Genomic DNA, 14,907 nt, shown 5'->3' with positions numbered 1-14,907 from the left:
ATATATGATATAAACAAACTACAAGTTGTCTTTTCGTCCACAAAACAATCAACAAGTTCTTGTGTACCAAAGCAATTCTATGGCCTTTTCTATCACTACAGCACTGAACAGTGGAACAACCTAAATCAGATCCAACTAAAAACGCCAAGTTCAGATGCCCGCAAAGTTGGAATAGTTTGAATCAAAATATCTGTTCTCCCCCTGCACGTCCTTTCATCCTTTAATTTGTGTTATCTTTTTTTTTAAATTGTGCAAAAAAATAAATCAAATCAATTAAATCAAGATATCCCGACAGTATATCATTCAAATGATACAGAATAATATACAACGATCTAGAGGGTGTATCATTCAAATGATGTAGGTTAAGATATAAGAATCCTAGCATAATCCTAGCATAGGTGTAGCATTCAAAGGACATGGACCTGAACCGGACCTGAATTTTCTGTACCGGTACCCAGCCCTAATGTGTAGTGATATAGGTTGATGGATTTGTTAGTACTCAATGTAATCTGTATTTCTATTATATTTTATCTGACCTCCCTCATGACCATGCCCGTAGCCAGGGGGGGTTCGGGGGGTTCGGAAGAACCCCCCCACATGCTCAAAGGTCCGCTTTTTCATGCTCAAATGTCCACTTTTTCATGCTCAAAGGTCCACTTTTTCATGCTCAAAGGTCCACTTTTTCATGTCCAAGATTTTTTTCAAAGGCATGACTGATTTGCATTATTCACTAATAGACATTTCATTCAATCCTAGTGAGTCTATCAGCAAAATTTGCCCCCAGAAAGTGCAGAAAATGGCTTTTCAGAGGGTCCAGATTTCAAAATTTCCCCGGACCACCATTGCAACGCCTCCCACACGGCGTTTTGGACACGGCGAAAATATGTCGGGGGAGTCGGCCTCAAAGACTTATGCCAAAAACCTTTTGTATTTTAAGACAAATTCCATTGAACTTAGCCAGCGAATTTTGCCCGTCAAAATGCAGGAAATGGCGTTTCAGAGGGTTAAGATTTCAATTTTTCCCGGGGGAGCATGCCCCCGGACCCCCCTAGGCAGCTCACGCCTTCGGCGTGAGTCTCGCGCCTGCGGCGCTCGATGGTCCCACAAGTACTAAAAAGAACCCCCCCAACCAAAATCCTGGCTACGGGCATGATGACTTCAATGAAAAGCGGCCTGCTGGCCGATTTGAGCTTCTCGTGAATGAAAAAAGGTTCAAACAAAAAGACAGAAGGAAAGACGAACATATGCCGAATCATTCAAATGAGAAAGGGTAATATACAGCGATCTAAAGGGTATATCATTCAATTGATACAGGTTAAAATACAAGCATCCTGAAAGTGTAACATTCAAAGGACAGAGGAAAAAACTAAGATATCCCAACAGTGCATAATTGAAATGGCACAAGGCAATATACAGCAATCTAGTGGGTGAATCATTCAAATGATACAAGAATCCTGAAGGTGTAACATTCGTTCATATAAGTTGACAGTTGTCCTCCCGTCGAAACTTTGTCATTGAAGGAGGTGATACGGATAAAACAGTGGCTTTCTACAACTGTGTCATATAAATTGACACAGAATCCTTCCGTCGAAACTTTCTGTTATTGAAGGAGGTAATACGGATAAAACAGCGCCTTTCTACAACTGTGTCTTATAAATTGACACAGTTGTCCTCCCGTCGAAACTTTCTGTTATTAAAGGAGGTTAATATGGATGGAACAGCGCCTTTCTACAACTGCATCATATATAATAGTCTTTCCCGGGGAGTTTGTCCTTTGAATGTTGCACCAGTTGGGATTCTTGTATCTTATCCTGTATCATTTGAATGATACACCCTTTAGATCGCTGTATATTACCCTGTATCATTTGAATGATACACTGTAGGAATAGCTTAGTCTTTCCCATGGAGTTTGTCCTTTGAATGTTTAACCAGTTGGGATTATTGTATCTTAACCTGTATCATTTGAATGATACACCCCCTAGATCGCTGTATATTACCCTGTATCATTTGAATGATGCACTGTAGGAATAGCTTAGTCTTTCCCATGGAGTTTGTCCATTGAATGTTGCACCAGTTGGGATTATTGTATCTTAACCTGTATCATTTGAATGATACACCCCCTAGATCGCTGTATATTACCCTGTATCATTTGAATGATACACTGTAGGAATAGCTTAGTCTTTCCCATGGAGTTTGTCCATTGAATGTTGCACCAGTTGGGATTCACATTGTATCTTAACCTGTATCATTTGAATGATACACCCCCTAGATCGCTGTATATTGCCCTGTATCATTTGAATGATACACTGTCGGAATAGCTTAGTCTTTCCCATGGAGTTTGTCCTTTGAATGTTGCACCAGTTGGGATTCTTGTATCTTAACCTGTATCATTTGAATGATACACCCCATAGATCGCTGTATGTACATTGTGTATTACCCTGTATCATTTGAATGATACAGTGTCGTCGGAAAAGCTTTAAGGCTTTTCCAGAATTCTGGTTCAAATACAGTTAAGTTATAGGAGGATATATATATATATATATATATATATATATATAACGGGGGGTGCTGTAACTTCGGATGTGCTGTAACTTCGGATTAATTTTTGATTGTCCCTTTATGCAGAAATGAGGCATGTTTGTATTCATCAATAGTGCTGAATAAAATCGCGAAGAACCCAAGTTAATGCACACAGCTGTCGTCTGGATGAAACACGGTTTTGTGTACAATAATCGATTTTTGCGTAACCAAGGAATTTGAGCATTTAAAATGGCTACGTTCGAAACAAGGTCACTGTGTAGTGGCGCCTCTTACATTTATCTTACTCAACAATCACCTTGCAAATTTAGTTGTTTTAGACATGAGGCATAAAGCTATACAAAACACCAATAACTTGGGTACTGGGGAGTTTATCTGGCAATCAAACTGACCTGAAATTACTAATTAATCGTGGCGTCGAACGCCCTCCCCAAGTTACGTCACGGACATATCTGTTGACCGCTGTTCGAAATGTACCTACAACAGTGCAGGTACCTCTGGTCGCGCTGTACATAAGTCAAGTAGGGCTCGCAAATCGGTAAAATTGCATTTAATCTAGCTTATACACGTCGTATAAGTTTGAGTTTGAAAAATCTCAGTGACCGGCTGACGAAACACGACGCGACTGGATCATTGATGTAGCAAACTCATGTCTGCATGAAACCTTAGACTCACATAAAGTTCGCGACAGGCTTTGAAGTCAGCGCGCGGCCCACCCATCTGACAATATGCAAATCGCTGAGTGCATCATAACACGAACATAATTGAAAGTGAATTTCTCATTGCATGCCCTAAAATAAACCAAGTAAAACACAGCTAGCGGTCCCCCAAAAAATCGAGGATTTGGTTCAAATATATCAATGACTTTGCACTGAACTGATGGAGGGATTTGCCGCATACTTTGAGATCACATGCGGTGCCGTGCAGGGGTCAGCATATCTGTTTCCGGTGTTAACATGCCTGCCGACACTTTCGGCATTCTTGTAACAAATTTGTGGCATTTTGTGCGCTCATACTCAAGAGCCATGGGTGTGAAATGAAGTATTTACTCTCATCGCCAAACGAAGCAACAGATCGTCAGCGTTGAAGTGACTTGGAATGCAACAAGCGGCGTAAACAATCGCTAAGTTACAGCGGGCCTTGCATTGGCGGAAATTTACGCACGGTCCAAAAATACGAACCAGAGGGGAGCTGAAGTTAGTTGACACAAAATTCTTCTTTCTGTTTTCTTAAAATTGTTCCAATGAGTCAAAGAGAAACAGAGGTATTTGTAATCCGAAGTTAGGGTACCCTATTTAGAATGGAACAATGTGGAACGCAATATTTACAACAACAATTTTCTGTTTTACCGGCCGAGATTCATGGTGTAAATCGTGCACAGATGATGTAAAGTAAACTCCTGAACGGAAAATCCCCAAACACCACTACTCTCATTTATCATTAGTCAAAACGCAACAGTTTTTAGACAACTGACACTGATACAATACGATGTCGAACTCGTTAATTTACGTCCGAAGTTACAGCACCTTCCGTTATATATATATATGTGTTATATATATATATGGCAATATGACAGATAATATTTAGAGGTAAAACTTTCATTCGGTCACTTGTAGTGCAAAGTCTCGGGTCAGTTGGGATGAACCAATAAGGTTTAATAAGATAACTGATATAACCTAGATCTTGTCTCTTTAATTAAGCTGTCTAAAGTGTTTTGACTGAGATACATACGATTCTCCAAACTGAGGGTACTCAATCGGTAATCACTGGTAGAGTATTGCGTGTTTTGTTTTGGGTAGTTGGTTTGATCCGGAAATATCACATCGGTCACCTGGAAACCCCCATGCAGACCGTAAAACACGAGGTACGCTCGCCAAAATGAGTACTTAGAAGGTCAACTTTGACGGAACGAATCTCGTCTTGAACTACTTTTTGAAATCTCAACTGACCTACACACGGTTGTCTGACTCTTTTAGATCACGGGGAAACATATAATAGCTCGATTTGACGTATCGTGACTGTGCTACGACTTATTGAATGGAGTCTTCTATGTACTCAATATGGCGCGCCACAACCTTGCCGGACGACTTGATGCCCTTGATGAGACAGCAGAAGATCAGCAGCCAGGCCAGGAACAGGCACAGTGCCAGCTGCCATTTCACAGTACCCGGATGTTCCAGTCCTTCCGAGATGTCCAGTACGTAGTGTCTGAGGAGACAAAGAGACGATAGTGGAACGCGAGAGGGTGGGGAAAAAGAGAAATAAGCATTTTGGGGGAATAGCCGTGCATACATACAAGTGTCGTGCAAAACTCAGTTGTTCTCTTTGTCGGCGGTTAGATCTGTCATAACCTGCTTGAAAATTCGTCGACATCAATATACGTGTAACGCTAGTTTCTTTATCCGCCGGATAACCAATATCCGTTGTTTTTGAATCGGGGCATTTAGGTATAGTCGACGGACGTAGCAATTAGTTTCCAGCATGATGCAACAGTTTGAAAATGTTGCACTTATACTCTACAATATATAACCTTCAGTCGAACTGCTGTCTCTGAATACCCCGTTTTTTTTTTCAAAATAACGGATATAGGTTACACAGCGGATAAAGGTGAACTGCGACGACATAGGACGAATGTGCTCGCGCTGTTACAGTCATGCAATCCTTACTTCCAGAACTCTTCACTCTGGCTGACCCTCTTGGAGGCGTTCCACAGTTCGGTGTCCTGGATCTCCGTACGGTTGTACCACGTGCCGTTAATCCAGATCAGACCTGAGGGGGTACAAGATGGGTGAGTGAGTGACATATAGGGACTCAAATAGGAAACGATGGAGAGAGAGCGTGTACGTGTGTGTATGTGAGTGAGAAAGAAAAGAGAAAGGGAGAAACCTCGTAATTACCATGCCCCATTAATTATCATCATTACTATAAGTCACGTGCAGACCCACTTTTAGCATACAATATGTGCTCTGGGGCAGTACCCTCTCTAACTCCCCCCCCCCTCACCAATATTACTGATGGTACAGTCCGGGGTATTCCATGATTGAGACAGGTGCAAATAAACAACTTTTAGCCTACTCTCCAAGCAGAGGTTGAGTCGCGGAGATAAATTAGTACTATTATATCTCCGCGACTCAACCTCTGCTTGGAGAGTACTTTTAGCCTACAACCTGTACTCCTGGACAATACTCCTTAACTCTCCCCTCACCATGATCACTGATGGTACAGTCCGGGGTGTTCCATGCGTTGGTACATCCCGTGTTCCAGGGCAGCTCGCTCGTGAAGGACGCGAACAGGTAGAACAGCGAGTAGGCCAGCAGGACGATGTAGTAGATCCCGATCAGACTTGAGATGGTGAACATCGCGAAGCCAACACCTGTAGCGTTAGGAACAAGAAAAGATGATTAAAACACTGTAAGTTTTAACTCGTCGTTGTGGTTTCATTTTCCTGTGTTTTTTCCTCGAAATGTATTGACTCCACGGAAGAATCATATTAAACAACGCGCCACCGCACTGTTTGGACCACGAACTTAATCTAGCTTCTTAACTTCTTCTTTGAATTTGGAATTTATTTTGGCATTAGTATTAGTTTTCCGATACATTTATTTTGTTCCATTTATGGTGCTTATTTTACCGTGAGCTGTATGGTCAAAAACTTTTTTTTTAAACGGATGAAAATTGATGCACGAGCGAATGTCTTCCATATAATCAACATGGCCGGCCTCAACAAAACAAAATCGTTTCTATCAAACTCCTCGTTGGCCCAGATATCATTTTGCTTTTGCCGGAATATAAGCAAAAGCAAAATGATATAATTTCCCGAAACCCTCAGTAAACAGTAAAATGAATTCCATTATCTCTAGCTGAATAACACATCTGACAAGCCGTCCTCCAATTTAGGTCAGCTTCTAACACATCAATTCTGCTTCGGGCGAAGTCTTTGAAGATCAAAACCTAAACGAATAACTTGGTACGTATGCTGACGTCATCACTATAGAGACTAATCAAATTAACTACAAAGCGGGAGCGCTGTAGTCGCTACGCGTTACTCACACCTGAGGTGAATATAAAGCCATGGGGGCCTCTCTCTTTCCATGTGGCCACGTGGCGCAATGGACTAGCGCACCGGACTTCTAGTGGGAGCAGTGATTCGGAGGTTGTGGGTTCGAGTCCCACCGTGGTCGACAGTACTTTTTGTGACACTGAGCAGTGAGCACGTAAGGCTTGTAAGTATCAAATTACATTTGTATCTTAGACTAGTAAGTATCAAATTACCATACCTTACCAGTGGCAGCAGTGATACAGAGAGGTTGTGGGTTCGAGTCCCACCGTGGTAGACAGAACTTTTTGTGACAATGAGCACGTAAGGCTACTAAGTATCAAATTACCATCCATCACTATTTCAGGCGACAGAAAAGCAAACTTACTTTCCCTTGACAATGCACTAGGGCATCATATGGAAGGATTGGAAGCTCATCTCTGTTGGTAGTAGTCATGGTACAAGGCCAAACTATCTTTCAACACTAAGGTGTACACGGGCCAAATTTTGAAATCGGTCATGAGTATTGATCCTGAAGAAGGCGACAATGTCGTTGAAATTTTGATCCGTGTTTTTGAAGGAAGTTCAGCATTGTAAAATGTGGTAGATCTTCGAAGAAACTGACTAAACTTGCTAGAAAGTCGCGCGAGGAGTAAAGGAGGCGGTGTACATTAGAGCCCACTGGCCCATACTCAACAGAGACGGGGGGCGATATAGACTTTCCGATACTTATGAACTTATGACCCCCTCCTGCAAAAGTGGTGTGTTTCTGACGTCACTGCTGGAGATAGAAAGGGTCATTCTGTGAACAAGCTTGAGGTCAACGGAAATTAGGAGGGGTAAGTCCCTATAGTTTAATCCAGTGTTGGAAGTTAAGTCTTAGCATTTTATTTTCTATACATGTATTGCGGGAAAAGTCCTCACCTTTGAAGATGGGGCTGAGCTTCCAGACAGAGATGGGTCCTTGGGAGGCGAACTGGCCCAGCGCCAGCTCCATCAGGAACAGCGGCAGGCCGGACAGCAGCAGCATGATGACGTATGGGATCAGGAACGCTCCTGATTGGACAGAAATATTTTGACGTCATAAAATAACGTTAGGTGAGGGTGACGTTTATATACTTGCTGCGCTCGCGGATGCGCCTTCAATGATTTTATATTTATTCAGATAGGGAAGCTCTTTCTATGGATTGCGTCTAATTCATCGGTGTAATTACACGACTCGTCTGACTCCCACGCCATTCTGTCCCCTTGGTGTTTGCATTGAGCAGCAAAAGTTTCTTACCCCCTCAGTTTTACCCTTTCAGGACTACAGTAAACGGGGGTTCCTGTAAAAACCGGGGCCCCGCGGGGCCACGGGGTACCCCGCGGGGTGCCCCGCGGGGTACCCCGCGGGGCCCCCGTTGTACAATAAACGCTGATAAATGCTGTAACGACATTTTTAATGAGTAATAGCTTCGGCTTAGCTTAGCGGCAATGACGCGTCAGGGACCTATTTCTGACGAGTCAGCGTTGCCAGTTTCTGACTAGCCAGGGAGTCAGGGTTTCAAAGATGACGCTGACTAAAATAACGCACCATTCATATGCAGCGGGCGGCAACATGAGTCGGAAGTGGGAGGAGCACACAGTGCCTCACACAGGGCAGGCAACTCTGGCTTCCCACGGCTGCATGTATCATGTTACGCGAAGCTAATCATGCCAAAATGAATTGCGCAATCGGGGGGCGGTACGGATTCAGACTCAATGCACACATGTACCGTATTTTCTGTTATTCATTACGCACTTTTCTAACTTTTCATGTTCCGTGCAGATGTCCGAGGTCGACCTCAAGGTCGGGGTGCGTAACCCAATACAGGTTAGGATGCCGAAAAATTGGAGTGGATCGCAAACCAGCACCGAAAGTCAGCGGCATATTAAACCAACATGTGGAGCTTTGAACAACGCCGATAGATGGGCAGTTTTGTCATGATACCACACTATCTGGGGGTAGACTTTAGAGTCTTATAATAATAAGAGTTAGACAATTCAATAAATGAATACAGTTTGTCTATCACGTTAAATATGTTACGCAATATACATTGACTATATGGAGATACACGTAACGTTAGATTTAGCGGGGTAATTTTACGTGGGATGAGACCGACTGTCTTATCTTATTAATTTCTCGCCACCCCCACTGCAAGATCAACCTGGCGGAACGCTTCACCAGTATTAAAGCCCTCGTCCGTCGGAAGGAACCCCAAAATCGAAGTCAGCCGAAACTTACCAAAAATTTCTATGCACAGAATATAAAATTTAAACCGATAGATTGTCATACGCCACACGCTCGTTGTTGTTGACGCCGTAACAGTTTACGATACAGCATGCTCGTGCACTTCCGCGTCGGAAATACCCGACGGAATCTAATTATACCGCCTTGAAAAAAATATGATTCAACAATGCATAATGTATTTCGTACTTTTGGAACGAAAACTTAATTGTATAGAGATCTAACAAAATATACTCAGTAAAAAACAGCGTTGTTTCGGACGAGCGACCAGAATTTCTGAATGAAGCCACTTGAAAGCGGGACATTTTGACGGCACGTGAGTTATATCTCTTGACTGATAGCGGTTGCCATGGAGACGACATAATATACCCTTGATTTCTATGCTGTGCGTGGGAAAGTGGTGCAAGCAGTGGAGGCACAGACTTCAATAGGGGATTACGGGGATATCTTAGTGCCTTAGTGTTTGCATAAATCGCCTTGCACGCCAGCCTCTCCCGCCAAAACCGCAGTGGCCGACGGGATATATTGTGAATATTCTAACAATGGCCGCCCAGTCTAGGTGCCGATTTTTGTCCACAAGGGCAAAGTTTTTTTGTCCACAAGGGCAAAATTCCCACAGGATATACGGATATTTACCAGACACAAGTTGTAGATATGACGGTAAAAAGTTCGTACGTTCAATAAGGTTGTTCATTTAGCAGCACTCGCTATGAGTTCTGTAGCGTTATTGTACCAATAAAACAGGTTAAAGCTCTTCCCTCCCTCTGCAAGAAAGGGTCAGGTCCAGGTCCAGGACGCAGGAACCATGGACTCGGCAACGACGCAACGTGCGGCTGATATCAATGTATTTTGATTATTACACAATGATTATTATATTAATGATTAATATCAATGTATTTTGATTATCCTGCTGAGAAATGCTGGTGGGAAATCATGGTGAGAAATCCAAAACTAGTTTTTTTTTTCAAGTCACTCCGCAAACGGGGCCCCGTACGGGGCCCCGACGGGGACCCGTCGCGGCCCCGCGGGGCCCCGCGGGGCCCCGGTTTTTACAGGAACCCAGTAAACGGTGTCTAGTATTGAAGTCCTTTACCCCTCCGTTTCATTCCTTTGGCACTACACTACAGTGAGCGGTTCTTAGGACTACCATTTCCAGCCGGGCTGTTTGTGGAACGTAGTTTTGTTTCTTTTATTTCATACCGATTTCGTTCCCAAAAATTACCCGACCGTAGCATGAGTACCATCCTCCGCAGTGACCGCTGCTATACTTTCGCTTGCAAACCATGGAAGTATTGTGCCAGCGGTCACTATTATATAAGGATGATACTCAGACTAACCCGACAGGGCCCCGGTTTGGAAATGTGACGTATGACCTGACGTATTGCTTACCCCCTCCGTTCCGGTAGCAGAGGTAGGGGAAGCGCCAGACGTTGCCCAGCCCAACAGCGAACCCTAGCAGCGACAGCAGGTAGTCCATCTTGTGCGACCAGTTCCCGCGCTCCACGTTCTCGTCCCCCTCCATGGCGGTCACTATGGAAACCGCAGACGATCGGGCCTAGAATCCTGCTGTCGCCGGAGCACTGTGAATGGACTGAAAAAAAGGAAAACTATCTTGGTCTGACTTTTCTTTCCTCAATGGATACAACAAAGTTGCTTGTGTAATGGATTACCACACAAAAATGTAAAATATTCAGACTCTGTTCAGATTAGATTGCCCGGATGTCATTCAAATGCCCGGATGTAGTTACACACATAAACATATACTGGCAAACTGTCTGTGACGTCCAAAACTAAAACACGGTCGCAGTAAAGTGACATTTAACACAGCGAAAGAAAGGACAATTTTGTTATGGCTAACATAACGGATGGCCGGAATTGTTGTCAAAACCCCATGTCCGAGGAATAGTGAACGTTCCCAAATTCCCGCCTGTTGTGTCTCACCTCATCACCGTTGCGGATAGAACATGTGTTGCGCTTAATACAAAGTAGGAACAGTCACCATGATGATACTAATATTTAGTGTTAACGTAAAATACGTAAAGCTGGTGTGTTGCCTATATAGTTATACCCACTATATAGATACAGATATAGATACAGATACAGAAGATCACAGATATTGGGTACAATAGCCGATGTCAGAAACAGTCTTACCATCTTACCCTATTGACAGCCACGAAACGAACAGCTCGACATGCGAGTGCTTTTCTTTCATTTTGTATTATTGGCATAGTTCCACTCGTACGTGTACTATAATAGCGAACTTGCAGTAGCGAATGCCAACATGCGTGTCAGACAAGGGTACTAGTAATTATTTCTAACTATCCCACTGGCACAGCATGGTTTTTGACCCTTGTATACATTACTCCGTTATTTTCCTCCCTTTCAAACATGTATTCCTTCTCCTGAAAATGCTACTTTGTCGTTTGTCGTGTCGAGACCGTTTCTCGCAGCAGGAAACTCTTTTCTTGTATTCCCCCACAGGCGACACCGACACGGCTGAGAAGAAAGCCGCACAAAAAGCGTCCCGTTCCGCCCTTTCGTCCCGCCCGTCGGGGATTGTTCGGACAGAATGTGTTGTGAAAGCCGAACGAACCTCGGGTCACAGCGAAACGTAACAAAAATATTCCTGACGTGAGTTGTGGCGAGAGTTCTCACATACCAAGTGCGGAATTCGGACCCTTCATTTGGCTCCGACTGTTTTTTCACCCGCTTGTTTAGGCGTTTTTGTCAGCCTTTCTATTTTGGTCGGTAGACATGACGAAAAAAAACGGAAAATGGTAAGAAATATTGAAAGTCCGACAAAAACGCCTAAAAAGACACACAAAAAACAGACGAACTTCTGCTTAGAGAGAACGCAATTCGCTAGCCTGGTAACTATACTATCGGAAAGGCCTTCCGTTGATTTACATGTAACTCTACAGTGCCGAGAGTGTTGCTAGCATGTGTTACCCAATCTCTCAATGCCAGTGGCTGATTGGGCATACTTCTTAGAAGCATTTCCAGGGAAGGGTTTCTAGAAAGAAGCTTGTTAGCGCACGGTGAAAGGAACTTTTTACGGATATGGTTTCAATTACGGCAGGAATTAATAGAAAGATCAACTGGAAAGATAGGCTAACAGAATATTAAAGAAGACTGAATAGCCTGGTTACCAGACCCCAGCCCGATCTCAAAAATATCTATCGTGCAGGGTGTTTTGAGGTTTGGGTCTGGTATCCAGGCTAAAGAAGAAAGGGAACGTCGACAAGACACCCTAAGAGAGTGCGCCGAAATTTTTACCTGAGCCTAGAAATTCGCAGATTGTGTTCCTCTTCTGTTCCACATGATGGACAAATGTATATTCTACTTCCCGTATCCTTAGTAGAAGAACAATAGTTGATCGAGAACGCTGACTACATTTATAAAATGTAGCTAAATGCACCGAGACGCTGTTTCAATTTGTGTGGAACGCTGGCTGCTATTTTTGGCACCGTCCCCGTAATTATAAGCAGTAACGGACTGGTGACAACAGATGGGATTCCAACTGTACCCGCTTGGTCCAGATGTAAGGTCGAATTTTGACTTGACCGAACCATCATGATACCGCTATGTCCACATTGGCTACCCCAAGCGTCTGTTGAAGCCACCACGTGCACAATTGACACCTTGCTTTGTACTTGTGTTAATGGCCTCCAAACCTAATTGAAAATCAAGACATTTTGCACTGATGAGGTTGCCCTATTCATTATAAGAGACAACACTCAACATGATGGTAATCAGATGATAGTGGTCATTTTAATAGGAAGAGGAGGAAGAGGATAGAAACACCTAATCTCCGAGCAGATGTACGGATATAATGTTGAGTTGCTACTTTCCGACGGCCAGGCTTCCCTAACATGTCTTAAGACATTTGCTTGGGAATTAAGAACTCCCACTAGTTTAAGTGTCCTCGATGACGCAAACATCACACATACACACAGACAACACTTTGGCCTTGACTTTAACCTTGCCGTATCTCCAGACGGTAACAAGTGGTCCCCATGTCTGCAACAGCCTAGACTCGTCTGTCACCGATAGGACGGAAGAGGCGGTGCGCTTTAATTTGGGGCCAGTGTTCAAGCAGATGTTGGGGTGAAAGAATAGTATCAAAGACCCTCATCAAACATCTACTGACAGCCGGGATTCGTAGCTCTTCTCCCGTCACATTATCCACAGATAACGTCGCGATCATCCACGCCATCATCTGCTTGAAGACAACTTTAAGGCGCCTTCAAAGCAATAAAAACTGGTGCGATTTGTATACAATACAATGATTGTTATAACAATCAATTAAAGATCAAACAGTGACGAACGCTGTGTTTGACACGAATATTGCCAGAATTTGATGAGACAAAAATGCGATACTTGATATTCAGATCATGGGTCTCAGATTATTGATTCAGAGAAGAGATAAACACATATTTGACACTCACGTAGTGACTTATGTAGGGAATTTGGCATATTGTTGGCCGTTTTAACGTTGAATTTCACTTTACTTAGATTCACAATGAGCTTGACATTTCTGTTTCCTATGGTAACAAAAAAAAAACTCTTTGAAAAAGCCTCTTATTCCAATCTTTCGCCAGAAACGAGGTGATAATTTCGTGTGGCCAGACCAGTGATCATGCCAGCCCCCCTCCACCGGAACCTCAAAGCACCGCGGGCCGCCCAGGTCACTCCTGGCATCCCGCACTGTGGCGGTATCCAGAACCACATGTGTTCACTCACCCTTCACCACAACCCGAAACACAAGGACTGAAATGTACACACCTTCGGCTGCTCCAAGACGTTTAAACTCCTTCAAGACGCCTGACCTTGGCGCGACTCCTAGGAAGATACCAGGGCTCTATTCTCCATGGAGGAAGTAGGGGTGCTGTTTATTTATTTTCTGATGGCACCCGGTTTTACCCGTGTAGACTTCTGCGCAATAAAAAGTAATAAATATAAATTAGATACCAATAAAAAAGCAACCCTAGAAGGTCAATGATTCCCACTGAGAAGGCTATCGACGGTCTGCAACAATTTGATGGGCCAAAGACTGCATGCAAGGATGAAATGGAGTCAAAGTAAAACTTTCTTGGCATCGGATTCATTAGGTTCACTGCAGGGCCACATGTGGATACATTTATGTGAAATTATCCCGCTAGGTAAAAGGGGACACGAGGGTTAATCTGTGACTTCTTGGCTTATACACAATGTTTATATTATAGCAGATATGTTCTAGTACCCAGTTTTGTTTGTAAAGCAGTATATACTAAATTAAACAAACTACTGATGGACTTTCAAGTCAAAAGGCTAGAGACTGCACTAAATTATACGGTTTGGCATTTTTAGAACCTGGTCAAAGAATCCGTTATATTTTACTGCAACACATAAATTTTGAGATCTTAGAGGGAACAATGCATGTTATCTATGACACATCTAATGAGTTCAATCTATGTCTGTGTATAAAAAGTGCGTGTTGAGAGTTCCAGACTTACAAAGTGCAGCTGCTCGGCCCACTTGGCTGCCACGTATGGAGGGTCTCAGGGCGACAATGTTTTGGCCGGGACGACTCGTTTTCTAACAGATAAGGGTCTTTGGAGATGCGAGTATTTTGATCAGGGACGAATCATTTCCTTACATCTAGTGGTCTTCGGAGGTAGCAGTGCTTTTGGCCAGTGGTCTTCGGAGGGCGACAATGTTTTGGCTGGGACGACTCGTTTTCTAACAGATAAGGGTCTTTGGAGATGCCAGTGTTTTGGTCAGGGACGAACGGACGCGGTCTTCGGAAGTGGCAGTGCTTTGGTCAGTGCAAGGATCTTTTATTATTAAGATAAAAGCTCCTTGATCAGTGGTCTCGGAGGGCGCCAAAGTTTTGGCCGAGACGACTGGTTTTCTCACAGATAAGGGGCATAAGGGTCTTCGGAGTTACCAGTGTTTTGGCCAGGGATTAACCATTTTCCCACACCTAGTGATCTTTGCATGGAGGGCGTCAATGTTTTGGCCAGGGACAAATCACAGGGGCGGATCCAGGATTTGCAAAGGGATCGCTGTGCATATGCTGTAAAGC

The 14,907-nt window shown here is 43.6% G+C and overlaps 1 protein-coding gene and 1 non-coding gene across 2 annotated transcripts in view; one reads left to right on the top strand and one right to left on the bottom strand.

Annotated features, from left to right (window-relative positions):
* The window catches only part of LOC118419333 (sodium- and chloride-dependent glycine transporter 2-like), a 17,815-nt gene extending 7,362 nt beyond the window's left edge, over positions 1 to 10,453 (bottom strand). The window contains exons 1-5 of the mRNA XM_035825695.1: positions 10,230 to 10,453; positions 7,499 to 7,630; positions 5,744 to 5,911; positions 5,205 to 5,307; positions 4,614 to 4,746 (exon numbers count right to left, since the gene is read on the bottom strand). Coding sequence (XP_035681588.1) covers positions 4,614 to 4,746; positions 5,205 to 5,307; positions 5,744 to 5,911; positions 7,499 to 7,630; positions 10,230 to 10,362 — 669 coding nt within the window. The 5' untranslated portion in view covers positions 10,363 to 10,453. The remainder of the gene's footprint in view (positions 1 to 4,613; positions 4,747 to 5,204; positions 5,308 to 5,743; positions 5,912 to 7,498; positions 7,631 to 10,229) is intronic.
* Trnar-ucu lies at positions 6,634 to 6,719 on the top strand. Its single transcript is given in 2 exon segments — positions 6,634 to 6,671; positions 6,684 to 6,719. It is a non-coding gene; the product is annotated as a tRNA-Arg (tRNA).
* Positions 10,454 to 14,907: the final 4,454 nt, after the last annotated feature.

This window comes from Branchiostoma floridae, chromosome 7 (assembly GCF_000003815.2).
Source record: "Branchiostoma floridae strain S238N-H82 chromosome 7, Bfl_VNyyK, whole genome shotgun sequence".
In the NCBI taxonomy this organism is placed as follows: Eukaryota; Metazoa; Chordata; class Leptocardii; order Amphioxiformes; family Branchiostomatidae; genus Branchiostoma; species Branchiostoma floridae.
The sequence above is the reverse complement of the archived record's forward strand: the minus strand, read 5'-3'. Positions and strand labels throughout refer to the sequence as shown.